General features: G+C 51.5%; 3 protein-coding genes across 8 annotated transcripts; all 3 read right to left on the bottom strand.

Annotated features, from left to right (window-relative positions):
- Positions 1-4,553: 4,553 nt before the first annotated feature.
- Positions 4,554-8,910, bottom strand: Klk10 (kallikrein related-peptidase 10). Its single transcript, NM_133712.2, has 6 exons — positions 8,818-8,910; positions 8,339-8,465; positions 7,045-7,228; positions 6,233-6,507; positions 5,515-5,648; positions 4,554-5,094 (listed from the first exon to the last, which is right to left on the bottom strand). The coding sequence occupies exons 2-6, from the start codon at positions 8,427-8,429 to the stop codon at positions 4,942-4,944; spliced, it is 837 nt and encodes a 278-aa protein (NP_598473.1). The 5' UTR covers positions 8,430-8,465; positions 8,818-8,910; the 3' UTR covers positions 4,554-4,941.
- A 1,790-nt stretch (positions 8,911-10,700) lies between these two features.
- Klk11 (kallikrein related-peptidase 11) lies at positions 10,701-15,347 on the bottom strand. Of its 4 annotated transcripts, NM_001177373.1 has the most exons (6): positions 15,163-15,347; positions 13,410-13,484; positions 12,927-13,083; positions 12,211-12,476; positions 11,498-11,634; positions 10,701-11,179 (listed from the first exon to the last, which is right to left on the bottom strand). In NM_001177373.1, exons 1-6 carry the CDS (start codon positions 15,203-15,205, stop codon positions 11,027-11,029), a joined length of 831 nt encoding a protein of 276 aa, NP_001170844.1. In that variant the 5' UTR covers positions 15,206-15,347; the 3' UTR covers positions 10,701-11,026. The 4 variants fall into 4 exon arrangements, with proteins under 4 accessions (NP_001170844.1, XP_006541069.1, NP_064358.1 ...); XM_006541006.4 differs by lacking the exon at positions 15,163-15,347 and having other exon boundaries at positions 12,923-13,083; positions 13,410-13,658; NM_019974.2 differs by lacking the exon at positions 15,163-15,347 and having other exon boundaries at positions 13,410-13,635.
- A 1,035-nt stretch (positions 15,348-16,382) lies between these two features.
- On the bottom strand, positions 16,383-21,073 carry Klk12 (kallikrein related-peptidase 12). Of its 3 annotated transcripts, none has more exons than XM_006541174.4 (6): positions 20,907-21,073; positions 20,729-20,784; positions 20,155-20,314; positions 18,872-19,128; positions 17,853-17,986; positions 16,383-16,725 (listed from the first exon to the last, which is right to left on the bottom strand). In XM_006541174.4, the coding sequence occupies exons 2-6, from the start codon at positions 20,763-20,765 to the stop codon at positions 16,570-16,572; spliced, it is 744 nt and encodes a 247-aa protein (XP_006541237.1). In that variant the 5' UTR covers positions 20,766-20,784; positions 20,907-21,073; the 3' UTR covers positions 16,383-16,569. The 3 variants fall into 3 exon arrangements, with proteins under 3 accessions (XP_006541237.1, XP_017167777.1, NP_081373.1); XM_017312288.2 differs by having other exon boundaries at positions 20,993-21,006; NM_027097.1 differs by lacking the exon at positions 20,907-21,073 and having other exon boundaries at positions 16,483-16,725; positions 20,729-20,864.

Raw genomic sequence — 21,073 nt, 5'->3', positions numbered from 1 at the left:
CAAAAAGAAGAAAGGGTGGGCAGCAATAGAGGGACAAAGATGATCTGACCTTTGGCCTCCACATGCACACACACACACACATGAATACATACACATACCAAACAAAAAGTGCCTGTTTTGTGAATATTCAACAAACTGTCTTCTCACCACCCCCACCCGCCCCCGAGCCCTGCACAGTCTTCAAGTGCTTGCCAGCCAAGGGTACAATTACTCTTCGTGCAGATATGGTGAATGTCCCTGAGAGCTGAAAGGAGACACTATGTGCTAAGGACCACAGGACCTGCTTTAAGAGTACATTTAGGGTCCATCAGGGGGATGCATCAGTGGGAAAGAGCACTTGTTGCTCTTCCAGAGTGGGGTGTGTGTGTGGGGGGGAGGGGGGGTGCATTTCAGTTCTCAACAGCCACATCAGTAGCTCACAGTAGCCTGTATTGTGAGTTAAAGCTCCAGATCCCGGAGATCTAATGCCCTCTTCTGGTATCTGAGTGTATGCACACTCATAACATTAAATAAAAATAAAAGAGATCTTTTAAAAAGTCCATGTTAATAGCTATCCTTAAAAAAAAATATTTATTTTGTTCATGTGTTACAAGTTTGCTCATGCTGGGCCTTTACTGCAGTTCTCAAGAGCTTTTTAACTGCCGAGCTGTCTCTCTATCCTCCAGCAGCTACCTTGTAAAAATTACATTATTGTATGTGGGCATGATACAGAACGTGTGTGGAGGTCAAAGGACAACTTGTGGGAGTCACTTCTCTCCTTTCCACTATGCGGGCTGTGGGGATCAAACTCAGGTCATCATGCTTGGCCACAAGCTCTTGTATACACTGAGCCATCTATCACTCCAGCCCAATCATTTGAGTGATATAAAAAATATTTAGATTCTAGGATTCTATGTACGTGAACTTTTACCTGGATGTATGGACTCATATTACCTGGTATCTGCAGATATCAGAGGAAGGCATTGGTCCCCTTGGAACTGGAGTTAGAGATGGTTGTGAGCTATAACTGGGGTTGGGCCTGGGTTCTCTGTGCTCCTCCAATGTTCTTGAGCACTGAGCCATCTCCAGCCTCAAAAGCCTGGACTTAAATAAGCTTGTTTCTATGATCTCATATAATATGCATGAGTCTAATCTAGCAGGTATCTCTGTTTCAAGGTGGGGGGTTGAAGTAATGTAGGACGAGAAGGATGTTATCAAATAAAAACACACATGGTACAACAGCTGCTGTCACAGGTGTCACAGAGGAAATGGGGTCTGTGGAGGGGTAACCGGGAAGGGGGATATCATTTGAAATGTAAACTAATAAAGTGATTAATAAAAAAAACAAAAAATAAGAGAGAGGGAGAGGGAGGGGAGGAGGAAGGGAGAGAGAGAGAGAGAGAGAGAGAGAGAGAGAGAGAGAGAGAGAGAGAGAGAGCCAAACAGCATAAGACAGTTTGTCTAGGGCAATCCAGGAGGCCTCATGGAGGAGGTGACCTCACAGAGACCTGAATGTCAGGAATGTGAGACTAGCCTGTCTCCCAGACCTGATGAGCAGCTTCCTAGGGGTAGGGTTTGGTTAGAGTCATCTCTGGGACTTGGCAGAGGATGTGGATGAATTACTTCCAAATATGAAGCCCGTCTGCAAGACCCTACTTACTGTGCTTTGGATCCTCAGATGACACATTGGACTGACATTTCCTGCGTATGCTAATGGTGTGGGGTAGGGACAGAGCTGACAGAAGGGAGCTGTGAGTCAGATTCTATGTTCAACATTCTGTGGGCTCTGGGCCTGGCGTATAACAGAGACTCAATTAATTGGTGTTTGAAAGGGGAAATTGTGCTGATTGAATAAGTGAACACTTTTCTCTGTATCCTTTTTCTGGTGAACTCTTATTCATCCTTTAAGACCTAAACTAAATGCCCCTCTATAAAGATTTCTGTGTTCCCTTTATTTGGGTCTAAGGTAAGTCAGGATGCTCAAACACATTTACATTTCATCTGAAACTTGTGAAATTCATCTGGGTCCATCCAAATGTTTTGAATGTTTGTATTTTGAAACATATACATTTACCCACAGATCATATCAAGATGGGGAAAATAACCTCTCTCTGACAAAACCCTGAAAGCCCTTAGCATACAGCACAGTTTGTTTGTTTTTTGTTTTTTTTTGTTTTGTTTTGTTTTCTAAAGTCCACGGGAAGGCTCTTTGGTGAGTTTAGCAGTGGGTGCTTTCTGCTGTAACTGGGAGTGGGCATGGATGCTGCACCAGACCCTCGAATTCCAGGGCCCCAAGGGAGGCAGGGAGTGTGTCAGGTGATCCAAGGTCAGGCTGGTTCCTGCCAGGACAGGAAGAACTGGTGTTGGGTGGACCCAGAAATGAGACCTAGTGGGAGGGGAAGAGGAAGTGGTTAAAAGACCCTTCTGGGAGGTTAGGAGGAATGGAGAATCTGATTTTTCCATCAGGCCTGTGGGTGGGCTGGGGGTAAGGCAGGAAAGGAAAATGGCAGAAGAGGGATTCTTTGCTTCAAAGTCTAGCTAAAGTGTCTCACTAGCTGAGAGTCAGGGATTCCAGCACAGTCAATCATACTGAGTTTTTGTTTATTTATTGTTTTAAAATCATGTACATTTGTACATGTCTGTAGATGGGTACACGGATGTAAGTGCAGGTGCCTGAGAAAGCCTGAGACATCTGACCCCTCGTGTGCTGGAAACCAAATTCAGGTTCCTCTTGTAGGAGCAGTGCACACTCTTAACCACTGAGCCATCTCTCCAGCTGTACTGGCTGGTTTTGTGTCAATTTGACACAAACTAGAGTCATCATAGAGGGAGGAGCCTCCGTTGAGGGAACACCTCCACGAGATACAGCTGTAAGGCATTTCCTTAATTAGTCATTGATGGGGAGGGCCCAGCCCACTGTGGGTGGGGTCATCCCTGGGCTGGTGGTCTTGGGTTCTATAAGAGAGCAGGTTGAGCAAGCCAGTAAGTAGCACCCCTCCATGGCCTCTGCATCAGTTCCTGCCTGCAGGTTCCTGCCCTGTTTGAGTTCCTGTCCTGAGTTCCTCCAGTGATGAACAGTGATATGTTAGTATAAGCCAAATAAATCTCTTTCTCCCCAGCTTGCTTTTTGGCCATGGGATTTTGTTGCAGCAATAGAAATCTTAACTAAGACATCAGCCCATACTTTAAATATTTGCAATTTTATGTGTATTATTGTTTTGCCTGCATGAATATGCCCGGAAGCCAGAATAGAACATGAGAGCTCCTGCCGCTGGAGTTTCAGCTGGTGGTGAGCTGCTGCGTGGATGCTAGGAGTTGATTCCAGGTCCCTTGGCAGAGCAGTCCGCACTCTCAACTGCTGAGACATCTCTCCAGACCTTTATCTCTTTGACGTTTGTTTGTGTGTACTCCTGCACATGCACGCCACAGTGTTCATGTGATGGTCAGAGAACAATTTGCAGCACAAAACGTATCTGACCTGGGTTGGGCCTCACTCCTCTCCTAGGAATTTTTGGGCTCCCTCAGAGATGAGACTGCTAACTGTCAGCATTGTAGCTAACTACCTTCCCAAGCCCTCCTGACCTGATCTGGAGTTGCACCATCTCTGCTGTGGTCCCACCAGATGACCCCAGAAGCCACCCTGCAATCTCATTTAGATGTAATGGCACAATTACAATGATATAACCAGACATCCATCTGATGCTTACTTCAAACCCCATTGAGAACCCCATTCTGACTATTGTGAAAACCTATGAGCTGGTTCTTTGAGAAGCCCACACTCCTGGGATAGGAGGCGGCTCCGTGGGTAAAATCACAAGCTGGTAAGCCTACGACCTGAGTACAATCCCTGGGATCCACACAGTGGAAGGAGAGAACTGACTCACAAATTGTTCTCTGTTCTACATACACACACACACACACACACACACACACACACACACACACGCTTTTAGATATATCCTGCTTTCTCTTTCTTTTAACCCTCACGCTTAAAACCTATGCTAATTTCTTGCAATAAACTCCAACTTGGGCAAATAAGATGACTGAGCTGGTGAAGGCACCGCCAAGCCTGACATCCTGGACTCAATCCCTAGAACGGAAGAACTGAGGGTCTGCCCTCTGACATCTATGCATCATGTGCTCACATTCGTTCACATAAATAAATATATGCTTTTGTAAATTGAGAAGATCTGTAAAGACTGCTCAGTGGGTAAAGGTGTTCACTGTTGGACCAGATGACTTGAGTTCAGACTCTGGGGTAGAAAGAAAGAACTAACTGCTTTTGATCTCCACACATGTTCCATGCTGCGAGCATGTCTGCATGCAGACATGCACATACACAAAATACATGTGATTTTAAAAAAACAAAACCAAAAGCCTCCCACTCTGCTGCACACTGTATCATCATGAGATCCAGTTTTACCAGAACTGAGGTCCTGAAAACATGAAAGGACTCTGAGGGTGCTCTGGGTGGCAGTGTGGAGCCAGACTCTTCTTTGCTGCTGACACATCTGAAGGCTGCCCTCTGTGCACTCATTGGCTCTGATCCCAGACAGAGGCACACACATTGGAGGTCAGATTTGGTAGTGTTTAATCAGTGATAACCAGATGGTGTTCATGTTCCTGTGTCAGTGACCATAAACACACACATACACACACACACATATTCCATCATGGTCTCCATACAACATATGTAAGAGGTAGACAATTCATTGTCCCCATTTTACAGACAAGGAAACCAAGGCTCAGAGAGAGTACCAGGCTTGTCCCAGTCACACAGAGGAGGGAGGTAGAGGTTGAATGACAGGTAACTTTTCTTAGAGACTTGGGGACTGCTAGCTTCCTTGGGGTACTAGAACTTTCTCAGCCACCATTTTCTGCATTTGTGAGCAGAGAACAGGAGTGGACAAGGGATGAAGGAAGAGGGGTGGGTGGGCATGAGAGGAGGAGAGGGGCAGACGGTCATTTGAAACGAATGACTCTTCGGATCCAGGGGGTGTATTTGCAGATCTCTGAGTAGACAGATGGGTGCTGGGCAGCACCACATGGGTAAATGCCCCACGAGAGGACGCCATGCAGGGTGTCATCACACACCAGGGGGCCACCGGAGTCACTCTGCAGATGGGAGGAAGGAGGTACCATGAGGAAAGAGCTGCCTGGAGGGCTATTGTTGGGTTAGGATACGGAAGACCCTGGGATGGGGCTGGAGAGATGTTAGAAGTTGGGGTGGTAAGGAGATACACACAGAGGTGATGGTGGCATGGGGCGTGGGGGTCAAATTGGGAGGTGACAATGGAGATGTGATAGGTTTGCAGCTGGAATTGGCTCATCCAAGGTGAGAAGACTGAGAGGGATCAAGAGATGGGGGTTGGCAGGGTGAAAAGCAGATTAAGGGAGTGGGTTGAGAAACGGGGTAAAGAGTAGGGAGGGCTGTGGATTGGGGAGGAAGGGAGGAAAAGCAGAGACAACTCTTTCAGTGTCTTAGTGCCCCCCACCCAGTCCAGGAGACAGACTTGCTTGCTGATCTGTCCTTACCTGGCAAGAGTCTTGGTTTCCGTCTGCCTCAGCACAAATCATGCTGTTGGTGATCACACCTGGGTAGAAGGTCTCACACTGCTTCTGGCTAAGGAGAGTTACCTTGGAACAGCTCAGGCTCCTATTGTACTTCACTGAGAACAGGGCAGTCACAGGGAGACCAGTTAGCCCTCTCTTCCAGACCCCGGAATCCAGCCCCAAGCCTTCCTACATACCCAGGGAACCTAACCCCACCCCTCCACCCTTAGGCACAGAAATTCAAACCCTCGTGATCCTCCCTCGGCCTCCTCCCTGGGACCCAGGGTGCCAGCCCCAGCCTCTTCTCTCAGATCCAGGGGTCTAGATCTGAGCCTTCTCCTCAAACCGAGATGTCAGACCTCAGCTCTCTTCCCCCAACCTGGGAGTCTAGCCACGACCTTCCTCTCTTATACCCAGAGGTCCGTGTCCCAGCTCTCTGACCTCACATCGAGGTGTCTGGACTCCAGCCCTCTTCCCCAGATCCAGGACTACAAACTCCATCTCTCTAATCTTACAAACTCCATCTCTCTAATCTTAGATCCAAGAATCCAACCCCAACCTCTGCAGTCCCCTGAGCCAGAGTTCATATTCTAGCCTCTTCCCTCGGACGTAGACACCCAGGTTTCAGCCATCCTCCCTCAGATCTAGGGTCTAGCTCTCACTCAGCCCTTTGGACCCAGGAGTCCAGCCCAGTTCTTGCCTCTTCGGCTGGCTGAGGTCCCCCAGCCTGAGACCTGACACTCTTGCCCTGGCTGAGAGCAGCGGAAGGGCAGTTGCACGGGATGCACGTTGGACGTCAGCATTACAGGACTGCTCAGTTTCAGCATCATGAGGTCGTGTTCATCTGAGCGATGTGGCAGGATGGGGCCTGAGCAAGCCTGATACTTGGGGTGGAAAACAGGTGAACTCGTGGACCGCAGTTGCTCCTTCTGGAAAAGCAGCAAGTGGTCATCGCCAACTCGAGCTCTCAGTGGCCTGGGGGAGGAAGAGTAGCCTGATGAAGGCAAAACCTTCATGGAGACAGAGCCTAACCCTAGTCCTTGGGTCAGAGGGTGAGGAAGTGAAGTGGGATCCTGAGATCAGAGGGTCTGGGAGAGTAGCTGGGGCTGGTCCCCTGGGACTGAGGGAAGAGGCTGGAGACTGGACTCCTGGGTCTGAAGGAGGAGGGCTCAGGACTGAAACCCTGGGTCTGAGGGAGGAGAGTAAGAGTTTGAGGGTTGAAGGCTGACTACTACTCTTTAGTATGCCCGTCTCTCCTTTCATCTTCGTGTCACCTGGTCCTTTGTCCCTGCGTTGCAGGCATATGAGGAGACTACAGGTCTTAAATACAACATGCCCTGGCTGGCTTCTATGGACAGGTGCGATGGACTCACAGCGCCCCGCCCTGGCGTTGCAGCTTGGATCCTGCCTCTCTTGTAGAATGGCTGCCACCCTTAACCTAACCAAAGCCGAGAGAGTGCCTGGGCCCCATCCTCCCCACTACTACATTGCTACTTCTGAGTGGTTCCTTACTTATTTCTCCAGCAATGTGCGGCCGTGAGCACCCAGTTCTGGTCCACCAGGACACCCGCACATTGGAACTGGAGGTTATGGAAGAGGGAGACCTGCCAGGGATGATAGTCACGCTCGCACTGGGCGCCGGAGGCCTCGAGGTCCACGCGCGTGGCGTTTCCCGGGAGCAGCAGAGCCTGCGCCGCTGGATAGAGAAGCGGGACAGGGGGATCAGGTTTCGCCCAGCCAAGTCACGGTTCCGGGTTAATACAGCACGTCACAGGATGGGCCTCTAGGGGGCGCAGCTGAGTAGTAAGCCGTGGGAAAATTAGAGAACTCTGCGAACCAGTTACTGAGGCGTGAAAGGGCAAGAGGGGTTAGAATAGAATGGGACTAAGACACCCCAGGGCTGAGACTGGAGTGGGGGTAGGATGGGGGGCGGTGAGGCAATGTGCAGGAAAGGCAGGGATCTAACCTACCGGGCTGAGACCAGATGCGAGCCTAGGCAGAGCACTGTGCAGAGGGAGTGTGATAGGTAAGGGGGCAGACAGGGGGTACAGAAGGGCAGAGACACAGTGAGCAGTAAGAAGGCAGAATTCTGAGTTCGAGCCTGGTCTACAAAGTGAGTTCCAGGACAGCCAGGGCTACACAGAGAAACCCTGTCTCGAAAAAAACAAACAAACAAAAACAAAAAACGAAACAAAAACAAAAAAACAAGAAGGCAGAATACAAAGGGAAGGTAAAGGCAACAGTCAACACGGTGGAGGCAATATGGAGCAGGAGACAGAACGCACAATGGGGCAATGAGAAGCAGAAGACAGGAGACACAGTGGGCCAGTGAGGAGCTAATGTGGCAGCGAGGAGGAGACAGGGACAAGGTGGGACAGCAAGAAATGGGGCCAGAGCGCCGAGAAGTGCTAGACAAATGAGAAGGGGTGTGCAAGAGGGAAAGGTAAGTCTAGTCCAAGGATGGGAAGTTGCTCCAACACACAGGTTAGGGGTACTGTAGCACCTCCTTTAGGAAGAGGGAGGGATGCAACGGGTCTGCAAGAGGTGAGGAGAAGGCAGGAGAGGCTAAGAGGCGAGGTAGGAGAGGCAGAGAGGTGGAGAAGCTGATGGGGCGAAGGGGCTGGGTTCTCCTAACAGTTGGGTGCGGTATCTGGGGTCAGAGCCCACCTGAGGGTGGATCCTGCTTGGGATGTCTATGTGGGTGCCAGGCCCCCAGGAAGGCGAGCTGACTACGGTTGCAGTGGCAACATTCCCTCCACCTCCGGTCCTGGCCCTTCCCTCCTGTCGCCCCCGGCCCCAGGCTCACCCCAGAGTTGCACCATCAGTAGCGGCAGCAGAAGCTTCACCAGGGACCAGGAGCCAGAGGCAGTGGAGAGGTGAAGAAGCGGGACCCTCATAGCTGATACTTGGCTTGCAGAGGCTGGAGTGGAGGCCTAAAACAGATGATCGGTCAAGACCCCCTGCCTCAGCGCATCTGAACCACTTCAATGAGGTTCACTCCAAAGGCCCCCAGAACTCCAGTCCTCGATCCTCCAGAGGGGACCAATTTGTGCACCCAGCCTTTCTTGGCCACCAGCCACACTGAGCTCCAGGTCCATACTCCTTCGTGGGTGGGTTGGGGTCCTGCTCAGAGCCCGTGGGAACCTCTTCCTAACCTCAGAGCTGAGGGACTTCCCCATGCTGCAGGGAAATCAGGGCTATGAAAGAGTTCCTGCCCGTTGCCCGAGGGTCTCCACCCATCCTCTCGCCATCCACCCCAATAGGGTGGGGTGCAACCCGCTTCACCTGGGAGTCGCCAGTAAGAAGAAAGGAGACTCAGAAGTGGCTCTTGCCCTGCAGTGTGGGCTGCAAACAGTCCTCTGACCAGGGACCCCTGGGCAGACCTTCCCTTTTAACCCTCAAGATCCCGGAAGCTTCCTCCCCCCCACCCTTCCCCTTAGGGCTTCACTCCCTCTCTTTCCCTCTCCCTAATTATAACGTGGGTGGGGCTGGCATTCAACCAGGGCCCCAGATTCCTGCTCAGGGAGGGGCCCTGGAATACAGGCTTCTGGCAGTGACAAGAACACCTTCTGGAGCTAGCTTTCTTGGGGGTTCCCCTATGCCCTCTTTCTGAGAAGTGTTCTCAGGTGTGGTGGGAAGATGGGGGGGGGGCTTACGTCGATGAGATGGTGAGTGACAGAGAGGGGAAACGAAGAGGGGGCAAGGTCTGCTCTGGCAGGAGCCAGAATGAGGAAGAAGAGGGAGGTGGGAAGAGTTCAAGTAGGCAGAAGGAAAGAGTGGGAAGGACACAGACAAATTCCCAAGTGTGTAAACCAAGAAACAGTAGGCTCCTTGTGTCTCAGCATGTGCTGAGAGGGTGGGGGTGGGAAGCTGCAGCTTTGCCCTAAGCCTGTGTGTGAGCATCGTGCACCCTCCCTGTGTGTCTTCAGGTGACACGAGCTAGTGAATCACATTAAGGAACAGGCCACATCACCTTGGCTGACACCCTCATTTTGGGTGAGGAATGGGAGGCTCGGAGAGGGCTGTGACTCATAAGAGGTCACACAGCAAGCAAGTCCGCCTAACAACTAGAAACGATTCTCTCTAGTTCTAGGGATCTCTCCTCAAGAGCTGAACAGAACGTCTGTGTTTTCTGAGGCATCTTGTCTGTGTTAACTTCAGAGGTTGCTTGACTCAGTCCTGTCCAGATTTTTGCTACAGTGACTATGTTGTACCAGCCACCAGCTACTTGGAGCTACAGAGCATTCAAAATGTGTTAAAGGTGACAGGAATTTCCTTTCTGTTTTTGTGTCCTTTGGCTTCATTTTGGCTAGCAGAGACCAGGCAACGCTGACCTCAGTGAACTGAATCTGGCAGTTGGAAAATGATGGTAGCCTCTTTTACTACCTCTTACTCTGTGCATGCGGACCGCACTCACTGCGATCACACTTTTGCATGTGCAACTTCTCATGTAGAGAGAGAAGAACTGAGTGAGTTCTTTCTGCCTGGCCAGCAAGATGGCTTGGTGGGTACCGGTGCTTGCCTAACAACCTGCCTGTGATCCTTGGTCCCCCACATGGTGGAAGGAGAGAATGGACTCCTGCAATTTGCTCTCTGACTTCCACCTGTGCACCATGGCGTGTGCCTCTCCCTGCCCACCCCTAAAAAAAGAATGAGTAAATAAATGGAAAACAAAAATAAACTAAAACTAAAAAAAATTTTTTTAAAGTAACATAAAAAGAAAACAAACTGAGCATTAATGTTAATGTGGCATTGCGTTGATAATTAAGAGTCATTGGGCTTTTAAACCCTTCAGGTCTCAGCTGGGTGGTTGTGAGCATGCACCTTCATCTGTCTGTGCCCACTTTCATGGTCTGCAAAAGTGGGTAGAAAAATAGGACCAATCTCCAAGGGGCTTGTGAGCATTCAGTTGCTTAGTAACATTTAAAAGATCTTTGGGGGGCTGGAGAGATGTTCTGTGGTTCATAGGACTTGCTGCTCTTGCTGAGGACCAGGGTTTGGTTCCCAGCACTCACAGTGGCTGGGGATCTGACCCCTCCTCTGAGCTCCTCAGACAGGCAGGTGCATGTCAGACAAACGAATATACAGGCAAACTCTCATACCCATATGACATTTAAACACCCTCTGTATGGTCAGGACTAATATGCAGTTGACACTCAACAGAATCATTTATCATTTAACAAATATTTATTGAAACCCTGGGATATGCCAGGGACTGTCTTCAAAGCTGGGAACAAAACAAAACAAAACAAAAAACAACCAAACAAACAAAACCAGTGGTGATCATGTCCAGAGTCACAATTTAGTTCAAGTCAGGATTTGATTCCAGGCCCCAGGTCGATCATCAAGTTAGAGCATCCCTATACTATACTCATGGTGGGTCGGAGAGAGTACATGCCAGGGTCCCAGCTGAGGACTTCTTAGGGCAGAATGAAGAGAAGTCAAAGCATTAAGAAGAGGTTGGAGGGGTTGGGTGGTGGGAAGCAGGTCCCCTCTAATTGTTCCTCATAACCTCGTGGATCCAGTTAAAGTATTTGCAGACTTTTGTATAGACACCAGGCTTTCTGGTGACGGCACATGGGTCCTGACCCCAGGAGATGATGCCTTGAAGAGATCCGTTGCAGACCAGGGGGCCTCCAGAGTCACCCTGGCATGAGAGGAGACACAACCTGTTAGAGTTGAGTGGGGTGGTTGGGAGGGGGTGAGGACGGTAGTGAGGGTGGTGGGCAGGTGAAGGAAGAGATTGATGGTGAGAGGCTGGGTGGGATGAAGGTGGGATTCTGGGTGAGAATATAAATGGGGTCAGGGCCCAGAGGTTCTTCATGGGTGGCAGAGTTGGAGAGGAGGGTGAACATGGGGAGGCAGGGTTGGATATGGTTGTGATCAGGGCTGACTGGGGATGTCAGTAAAGATGATGGAGGTTGCAATGGGTATGTGGCTGGAGATCCAGCCCCTGCCTGCTGACCTGACAGGAGTCCTTGCCCTCTTTCCGAACACTGGCGCACAGCATGGTGTCTGTGATGTTGCCCGGGTAGGCCTTCTCACACTCCTTGTGTTCGATGATGGAGACATTGGCACATCGCAAGGAATGAGGCAGGCGCACTGTGGGGACAGCAGTGAAGGGTGTGAGCAGTGGTCACCTGGTTTTCCAACCCCACCACAGTAGCCAGCACCTGGGACAATCCTTGCCCTGAACCCATCTCTATGCTTGTAACTGTTGCAACAGCAATGCATTGAGTAAATTCTTCCTACTACTTGTTCTCTGTGCATTACCTCTGACCCCACTGTGGTAGGTAGATATGATTATTCTTTTTAGGAAAAAAAAAAAAAAACCAAGGTTCAGAGAGGTAAAGCCACCTGCTTTAGATCCCACAACTAGAAAGTTATAGATTTGGGAATCACACCTGCCGCACACCTGTCTCACACCTGTCTCACACCTGTCTCACACCTGTCTCACACCTGCCTCACACCTGTCTCACACCTGCCTCACACCTGTCTCAGTCTTGAGGCCCAAAAGTGAGTCCCTCAGAATTTCTCATCTTCCTTTTAGCTCATCCCTCTCCTGACTGCTCCAGATCACCATGCCTCTTGAGTGACTCTGATCTTTCTCTCTGAAGATTCATCTGGTCTCCTTTCCCCATCTCCCACCCGGATCACGGTTCCCTCAGGAGCCCCTACACTGGGGGCTGGACGTGGTGCCCCATCCAGAAATGAGGCAGCTGGTGCCTGCAGCGACACAGTGTGGGGACAGGGTGAGTGGCTGCACAGCTCGGGTAAAGAAGACGGGAGACGACATCTTCACAAGCATTATGTCATTCCGGTGGTCTTTGTTGGGGAGGCTGTTGTTGAAGTCGGGGTGGGGGAAGGACTCAGTGGCCATCCGCCTCTGCTCACAGCCGTCTGTCTTCTCTAGATTGTGCTCTCCAAGGAGGATCACGTAATGGCTGAGGTGGGAGAGATGTGGTCAGAGGTAGAAAGGTAGGGGGACAGGGCAGGGGTGGGGAGGGAGAGATGATGAATTGTGCCTTGTGAACACCCAGACCCATCTACCATCACTCGCTCCTTCATCCTCATCCTGACTAAGGCCATCATCTATTCTAAGACCACCTCATTCCTTTGTCATCAACTCAACTAGATCCCCATCATACAAACTAATGCCACTCCATCCCCAAACCCTCTATCTTCATACCAACCAGGCCTCCGTCATACACACTAATGCTACTTTACCCTCTCCAGTCTGATCATCCATGCTAACACCACACCATCCCCAACCCCTCCACCCACTGCTGCCACCCCCACACGTTCTCTCTGGACCCAGCCCCTCTCTCCATTCATCTCTCCATCTCCAGCCCCCTCCCAGCCCCGCCCAGCCCCGCCCCAGCCCCCGCACCCACGGCTTGCGGCAGTGGGCTGCTGTCAGGAGCCATTTGGGGGCGATGAGGGTTGCCCCACAGAGAAGCCGTGTCTTCTGAAAGAGGGCCACCTGCCATGGCTGTGAGTGAGGCCTGCACTCATAACCCTTGATGATCCTCGTCTCTCCCCCTACGTGCCCTGAAGGGGGCAAAAGATGAAGTACAAGCATAAGAGGGGGTAGGCTGGTAGAGAGACCCCAGAAATGAAAGTAAGCAAAAGAATAGCTGTTCTCATTCTTAGCTGTCACGTGCTGGCATAAGACTATACTTCCAGGTCATTAGTGGCTGTCCTAAGATTTTGAGGGGACCCAACCCCCACCCCCATTCCTCCTCTTAGTCCCACTTGATTATGCCTGGTATAGCTCAGACTACTTCATGGGGGTGATCTCCAAGCAGGTGTCACTGTAGCTGGGGGGCCTTAGAAGTAGAATAGGGAGCCCCCCTTCCCTCTAAGCCCCACCGTACCTGTTACCAGAGCAAGTGCAATGAGTCGGAGAATCATCCTGGCCTGGAGTAGGGCAGGGCGGGCGCCAGGTTCCCCTGGGGACAAGGAGGGAGGTCTAATCACTTTAAGAGGCGATCAGAATGCTGGCTTTTGGGTTTTCTTCTTTCCTTCACCTGTTGGGTCTCTCTGCTTCTCTGACTACCTGCCTCCTTCCCCCAGGGGAACCTCCTGGTTCTCACACCAATCCCCAAGCCTGTAAGAAAAGCCTTGTGCTTCCAGAGTGGCTTGGATCTAGGCTAGCAGCTTCCTGGATATTGAGAACAACAAAACAGCTGGGAGGGGCTTTGTTGGGCAAGGCTCCTGGCTCACTCAGGTTGAGCTGCTCGGAGAAGGAAGACCCCGGGAGAAAATCTTAGAGAATATTTTTCTTTTTCTTTACATGAGAACCTGGCTTGTTCCACAACTGGGAGCCCCACAACTGGGAAGACAAGGGGGAAGGGGCTAACTACTGGGTAAGGACCTCATTTTTGATGTCCCAACATGTAGAATATTAGGGACCTGTGAGGTCTGTCCACAACCAGTGAAGTCTCTCCCTCCACCTTGCTGAACTCCAGTGAAGGACAGCTGGACTGGGCTGGGTGTGGTTGGCTAAGGGACAGCTGGTGCCTACAGCTGCCCTGGCTGGCGGGGGTGGGAGAGAAGGGCAGGACGAAGCCACCTGAGGGGACGGACTGGACGGAGGTCACTGAGTTTGGGGGCAGCAGTTTAGAGGTGAGAGATACAGAGGGAAGCAGAGTGTGGCTTCAAGTCCCTCCCCATCTTCCAAGGACATCTTCAAGAGGGGGAAAATGCATGCTGGGACAGAAGAGGCCTAGCTTCTAGGATGGCAGTCTTCTGGAATGGGTGGGGGTGGGGGTGGGGGTGGGGATGAGGGTGGGGGTGGGAGAACCTTCCCTTCTCTCCTGGATTCATTCCTGGGCTCTGGGGATGGGAACTCTAAAGGGTGCGGTTGACACTGCAGCAGGCTGGGTCTGAGCACCTGGGGAGAAGGCAGGCAGGCAGGCAGGCAGAGGGCTTGGCCTCCGGAAGGGGGGCCGCTGGGATGACTGGGCTTCTAATCCTGCCTTATTGCCCTGGGAGAGAGCTGTGTGTGGGCCCTCCCAAGGCAGCCTTGGGGTCTGGGAGACAAGATATCACTTGTCTGAGCCCCTCTTCTCCCTGTGGTCTCCTCTTCTTGTAGGTATACCCTTTTTTTTTCCAGCAGGTCTCAGAGTCTCGGGCCCCCACATCCCTCTCTCCCCTCTGTGTGTGTGATTTTGGTCTCTGCCTCTAGGCTTCTGTCCCTGCTTGTCTTTGGATCCTTGTTTCCTCTTGTCACAGCTTTTTGTCCCTACAACCCCTTTCTAGGCCTCCCATTGTGCCTGTCTCTGTCTCCTCTCTAAGGCCTCCATTGCTCTCTCTCCTCCTGTGGGCCTCTCCCTTCTCACAGCCTAGGCCCAGCGGGCCCCTTGGCCTCCTTTGGGCCCTCCCTTCTCCTTTCCAAAGAGGGGGGAATCTGGGGCGTCATAGAGGTGGGGCTGCTTGCCTGGTGAAGGGGCAGGGACAGGACGGTGGGGGAGGCAGGTCAGGGCCTGTGACAGCCATGGCTCAAGAAAGGAGAGAGAAACCTCAGCGGGTGTGCCAGGAGCCCCAGGGCTCCTATGTGGGCCTCCTTTCTCTGCTGACCCTTCCCCGGCCCCCCTGGTCTTCACTGCCCAGGCCTCCGGCACTTACTGGTTTCTGTAGATAATTTCCAGTCACTCTTCAGCCTCCTCATTAGATAGCTTCAGGTTTGAAGCCTCAGTTCTCCTAGCTTATGTTTTCATTTAGATTTTTCTTCCATGGGCCTCCTTCGCCTTACTTCCCTAGTCAGATGTGGGACAAGGCGGGGTAGGCCCAGGCTCTGCCAGCAGCCTACTGTGGCCTCAAACCCTACGGGCTCTGCCTCTTCCTACCCAGGTGACGTGGGACAGGTGACTCCACCCCAGGGAAGCTCAGTTCTCTACTCTGTGACATGGGGGTGCCGGCCCTGCCTTGGGGTGGAGTGGGGATGAACTGCCAAGGGGATGTTGGAAAAGGCTACCATCCTGTGCTTTGGGGTCAGCACACCAGGTTCCCAGCACACTAGGTCCCCTCTTAGGCATTTTTTTAAGCAAGAATGCCTTCTTTTCTGCCTTCTGAAGAGAATGTGGAGACAGGACCAGTGGGGTGGGACTAGCCAACGACTGTAGCTGGGTTGTTTCATCTCTAGACTCACCTTGGACTGTCTCTGAAACAATAAAACATACTGGCATCCCATAGCAGACAGAACAGATGGCTATACAGCGCAGTCAGGCATAGCACACCACCCCCACTCTGGCCATTTATATCCAGTTCATGAGAAGGCCAAAGCTGGGGCTGGAGACATGGTTCAGCAGTTAAGAGCAATGGCTACTCTCTTTAGAGGACTTTGGTTCAATCCCCAGTCCTCGCACAGTGGCTTACAACCCTGTGTAACTTCAATCCCTGGGGCTTCAAATCCAGTGTCCTTTTCTGGTTCAGTGAGCACTGCATGCATATGGCTCAAAGACATACTTGCAGGCAAAATACCCATATACAACAACAACAACAACAATAATAAATGTAAGGCCCAAACCTTTGATTTTAAGACAAATTCTCATTGTGTAGCTCTGGCTGGTCTAGACCTCGCTCTGTAGACAAGGTTGGCCTCAAACTCAGAGAGCAGCCTGCCAAGGGCTGGGACTGAAGACCTCCACCATTACTCGTGGACTGTTTATTTTTGTCAGAGGGTCTCATAAAACTCAGAATGGCCTGGAACGCCTGATCCCCCTCGCCTCTCTCTTCAGAGTGCTGAGATCACAGACCTATGCAACCAAGTCCAGCAATAACTCCCACCTTTTCGGGTTTCCTCCAGTCTTATACTGGAGAATAAACAGACAGGTGCAGCCCCTTCGCTTGGTTGTATAACTTTTATTCCAGACAGTTGTACAGCTGCCTCTCCGCTGCCATGGGTGTAGTCGAGGTTTCAAGAGGTTCTAAGCTCACAAGGGTGGGAGCCTGGAGTGGTGAGGGAGGAGACCTTGGTGCTCCGAGGGTCAGAGCGGTCCCTAAGCAGAGCTGCATGCAGGCTGAGGGAGTCACTTAGTTATTCCTGATGACTATTCTGATCCAGTCCGTGTATTTGCAGACCTTCGTGTAGACTCCTGGAATACCTTTTTGACCACAAGGCCCAACAGATCCCCAGGAAACCAGACCTTGAAGAACCCCTCCACACACCAGGGGGCCTCCAGAGTCACCCTAAAAGACAGAAATGAGATCTATACTTAAAGAAAGTGGCTCCAAGCCAGGTCCTGGGAGAAAGGAGCACAGCTAGCTCACCACCGGGAGAACATGCTAACAGCTAGCCAATAGGAAGGAAGATGCCGCCCTGACTGGGGGTTCTGGCCAATAAGTGAAGAGAATGCAATCTTCCATGCCCAACCCTAGGAAGGAGGGCTGGTCTATAGCAGAAGAATGCTCTGAGGTAATTGGTTGGTCTCTGGACCCTATGATAGAGTGGCATCTTTTGGTGGGGAAGCCTTGGAGTATCTGCGAAGGGGCCCAGGCATACCCAGTCCTGGCTACTTCTATGCCCTCTACTGCTTGCCTGTTTGTCCCTGCCTCTTATCGGCCTTCTATCCCTCTTTTCTTGCCTCTCCCGGTCCTCCATTCTGGTCTCTCTCTCCTAGTCCCTCCCTGCCTCTTCCTCCCTCAGGCCAAGTCTCCCTTCCTCCCTAATCTCATCTCCCTCTCTCCATTCCTTCACCTTCCCCTTCCCGGGAGGGTCTGAGTCTCTTCCTGTTTTTCCTCACTTCTGTATGAGTGTGATGTCAGAATCCAGCTATTAGCTCAAGCTGTAATATTTGTCAGCAACCCTCCTCTTCGCCTCTTATGGACACCAACAGCCATTCTACAGATCCTGGCTTCCAGCCCCTAGCTAACAGAGTTCCGGGTGCCAGAATCCCTGGCCTGGGAAGTGAGTTTACACCAAAGTGAGCATTGGTGGCCATACATGCCCCTTCTCCTCCTCTTTCTGTGCCTCCTGCCTGGGAACCAGAGAGTCTGGCTGCACGGTCTTGCTGTGAAACCTAACCCACTCTCAGAAGGTACTAAAAGAGACACTTTCAGATGCCACGTGAACTCTGATTCCTTTTCAGAGTCCTGTCACACTCTCTGTGACTGGTGCTGGGGCCTGAACACTCCTCAGCTCCTGCCATGCTGTTGTCTCTGTCTGGCCATGGCATTGAAAACTCTAATAAACTCCTTCCACCCCAGCAGTCTACCTCAGTGTCCCTCTTCAGCTTCCTCCCCACCCCCACACAAGGCTTCATCTTCCTTTTCTACTTTCTGGCCCTGGCTGTGGTCACCACCCTGAGTGGATTCACCTGACAGGCATCCTTCCCGGCTTCTCCACCTGCACACAACATATTCTCCGTCACTCTTCCAGGAAACACAGCCCGGCACGTCTCATTGGAGACAGTGGAGAGGTTGAGGCACTGGAGCCGGTCTGGGAATGGGTCTGGAGATGGAAGATGGGTGATGTAGAAGTCCTCCGAGATCCCAACTTTCTGTCTACATTCTTCCCACAGACAGTCCATCCAAACTCGTACCCCTCCCCTTAACTCTGCTGCCTCCTGAACACTCTGAGTTTCATGACTCAGTTTCATAGTGACCCTTGTCCCCAGGTCATAGGCCTGGTTCCTTGACCTTTGACCTCATTACCTCCCAATCTCAGCCTCACTTCCTTTCTTCTATCTCCTGAACCCATGTCCTGAGTTTCACTTTAACCCCAGACCTCAGTTCTGCATCTTCCAAGCTTTCACTTGTCATTTGACCCCAGATTCCATGACACAGAAACCCTGACCCAAATCCTATGACTTCCAAATGCAGACATGAGAAGATTCTGACCAGACTGTGCTTCAGTGACCTCAGTGTCCCACTCCTAGTCGAGACGGAACCTAAAGACTTTAATGCTGAAGCCCAGACACTCAATCGAGAAGTCTAGGCAGAGGTTCTACCACTGAGCCACATCTATAGACGTTTTCATTTTGTATTTTGATATGGGCTCTCTCTACCCAAGGCTGGGCTTGAACTTGCTACCCTCTTACTGAAGCCTCTGGAGTACCTGAGATTAGAGGCCCAATGATACCAGCCTTATAAAGATCTCTAGTGCCTGAACCCATGACCTGTGATGTCCTGATGATCCCTCGTGTTACTCTGACCTCTGGTCACAACTCTAACCCCAGGCTTCTGACTTCATATTCAATCTCTTAACCTCTATGACTCTAAAGACCTACCATGACCCTTGACCCTGATCATTAACCCCACACCCATATTCTCTCTGAAGTAGATGGTTTAATCTCTTATCCTACATCTCTCACCTCCAAACTCAAGAACCTCTTACCCCATGGCTTGTTTGTAGTACCCCATCCTGAGACATGACACATGGCCCCTGTAGTTACACAGGAACTGGGCAGGGCCACGGGCCGGACAGCACGGGTCAGGTGGATGGGTCTGTTCAGCCGCAGGAGTCGAAGATCATGCTCATGGTTCTGATAGGCGCCCTGGTAGCTGGGGTGTGTTATGGAGAAGGTGGTGTGTCTCAACTGTTCTGTCCAGTCCAGCTTGGTGAGGCTGTGTTCCCCAAGGCGCACCACGTACCTGAGGTTAGGTTGGTCAGTGAGTAGCCGATAGGTTGTCCCTTACCTCTCTCTGTCTCTGTCTTTGTTCCCCATCATCTATGTATGTTGCGTTAGTCTTCTACTTCCATGGCCCCTGTCTCTTTCTGCTGCTCTTTGACAACAGGTGTCATGGGGCAGGGGTGTCCTCAATATACCAGCTGCCAAATTTATCCCCATAGCCAACACCAGCAGTGCTACCGGGGCGGTTGACTGAGCAGTGGATAAGGAGGACGCCACCTCTCTGTCCTGCAGGGAACCTCTTGGTCTCTTGGCACCTAGGCTCCCCTTTCACAAAGTCCAGACGTAGAAAGAGGATTATCTAGGTTCTGGGGAGATAGCTCAGGGGTAGCTATCTAGTTGTCTATCATCAACCTATCTATCTGAATTTTGGAACAATGGAATCTCCCTCCTAGAAATCTCATTCTGGGAGAAGAAAAAGATGCCAACCAAGGAGTAGTATCTCCCCAGAAGAGATTTCACACGGTTCTAAGAGCTCGGCGACCACAGGTTGAAGCTGAAGCCCAGACGATGGTGGGTCAATGGTGGGTAGGACTGCATTGTGGACTGCATAGACATGCATAACATTAGCCTTCTATTTAAACCTCAGTCTCAGTGCGGGACCCTGAAGATGGCCTGGGAGGGGGAATCACTGGATCACTTTGTGCCCTTCCCAATGTGACCATGTTGAGTACATAGTCTTTCTATTATTAATTTGCCTGTTTTAATTGGCTTCTCAAGGAAGGGTGGCTGAACTTGGTTCTTGGGGGACAGGCTGTGACTCAAGTTCAGTGACACCCTGTGTCTAGCTGGGGTCAGAGAGTGCCTGGGGCTGGTGATAAACACCGTAGGAAAGACAAGGGCACAGGAGGAAATGGGAGAGGACCAGAGGTGCCATCCAGGTCCTCCACCCACTGTGTGTGCCTCGTCCTACCTAGCAACACCCAGCCCTGCTCCAGGAAGCTCTTCTACCTCTCTAACCTGAGGAGGGCCTATCCAGGACTCTTACTTGTCACGGCAGTGAGCAGCCGTAAGGACCCACTTGCGGTCCACAAGGACACCGCCACAGCGCAGGTATTTGCCATGGAACAGCCCCACCTGCCAAGGCTGTGAGTTCTTCACACACTCGACACCATTATAGATCTTCTCCCTGTCTGCCTGACTGAGACCTGAGGTGGAATGTAGACCAGAGAAATGGGGTTAGACATGGAGACTGTGGGTAGGAGAAGGAGGCGTGGTACAGGAAGGTAGAGGCAAAGAGACAATGGCAGAGTGTGTGGGGTAGCCTATGGTTGACATCCCGGCACTCAGGAGGTGGGGGCAAGAGATCTGCCACAGGCTTCAGGAAAACAAAATAAAACGCACAAAAGACAGAAGATGAGAAATGGCAGAGAAAGATGGATGGATGGTCCACAAACCCATGGATACAGGAAAACAGTTAACCAGGTTCCAGGTGGCAGTATAAAACATTATCACAGGGAAAGGGAAGGACCCAGTCCCAGGGCTGCCATCACCCCTCCTCCACCCTTTTCCACACCCCACACCCTCCCTAGTCCTCCCAACCCCCATTTCAGAAAACTCACCCACAGCACACAGGAGCAAGAGAATGCTGAACCTCATGGTGGGCTCCCTCCAGGGTCTGCCAGGAAAGATGGGGTATCTGAGCTCATCCTCCCCTGTGCCCTCACCCCTGCCCTCTTTTCTCTGTCCCCTGCCTCCCCCACTCCCCCAGGCCATTCCTTCATGGCTTCCGCCTCTCACCTGTTTGCCAGGTCTTCAATGGTTTATCACCTGTTCAGCCTGTCTCGCTGTCTCTCTCTCTCTCTGTTATCTCCCGGTTCACCTACCTTCCAGCCCTTTCATCTGCTGGCCACCTTGAGAGTCACTTCTACTGTCCACCTGTCACACATGATGCCCCACCTGATCCC

This window comes from Mus musculus, chromosome 7, assembly GCF_000001635.26.
Source record: "Mus musculus strain C57BL/6J chromosome 7, GRCm38.p6 C57BL/6J".
Lineage (NCBI taxonomy): Eukaryota > Metazoa > Chordata > Mammalia > Rodentia > Muridae > Mus > Mus musculus.
The sequence above is the reverse complement of the archived record's forward strand: the minus strand, read 5'-3'. Positions and strand labels throughout refer to the sequence as shown.

What these genes read in the sequence shown, in the direction of transcription:
- Klk10 (NM_133712.2), bottom strand. Translation starts at nt 8,429, where the DNA reads ATGAGGGTCCCGCTTCTTCACCTCTCCACTGCCTCTGGCTCCTGGTCC. An exon ending in ACTGATGGTGCAACTCTGGG is followed by an intron (nt 7,229 to 8,338) that starts GTGAGCCTGGGG and finishes TTCTCTATCCAG; the next exon opens with CGGCGCAGGCTCTGCTGCTC. An exon ending in GAAACCAAGACTCTTGCCAG is followed by an intron (nt 5,095 to 5,514) that starts GTAAGGACAGAT and finishes TCCCATCTGCAG; the next exon opens with AGTGACTCCGGTGGCCCCCT.
- Klk11 (NM_001177373.1), bottom strand. Translation starts at nt 15,205, where the DNA reads ATGAGGAGGCTGAAGAGTGACTGGAAATTATCTACAGAAACCA. An exon ending in GCAGCCCACTGCCGCAAGCC is followed by an intron (nt 12,477 to 12,926) that starts GTGGGTGCGGGG and finishes CTCCCACCTCAG; the next exon opens with CCATTACGTGATCCTCCTTG. An exon ending in AGGGCAAGGACTCCTGTCAG is followed by an intron (nt 11,180 to 11,497) that starts GTCAGCAGGCAG and finishes CTCTCATGCCAG; the next exon opens with GGTGACTCTGGAGGCCCCCT.
- Klk12 (XM_006541174.4), bottom strand. Translation starts at nt 20,765, where the DNA reads ATGAGGTTCAGCATTCTCTTGCTCCTGTGTGCTGTGG. An exon ending in CTTGCTCCTGTGTGCTGTGG is followed by an intron (nt 20,315 to 20,728) that starts GTGAGTTTTCTG and finishes ATTCCACCTCAG; the next exon opens with GTCTCAGTCAGGCAGACAGG. An exon ending in GCTGCTCACTGCCGTGACAA is followed by an intron (nt 19,129 to 20,154) that starts GTAAGAGTCCTG and finishes ACCTAACCTCAG; the next exon opens with GTACGTGGTGCGCCTTGGGG.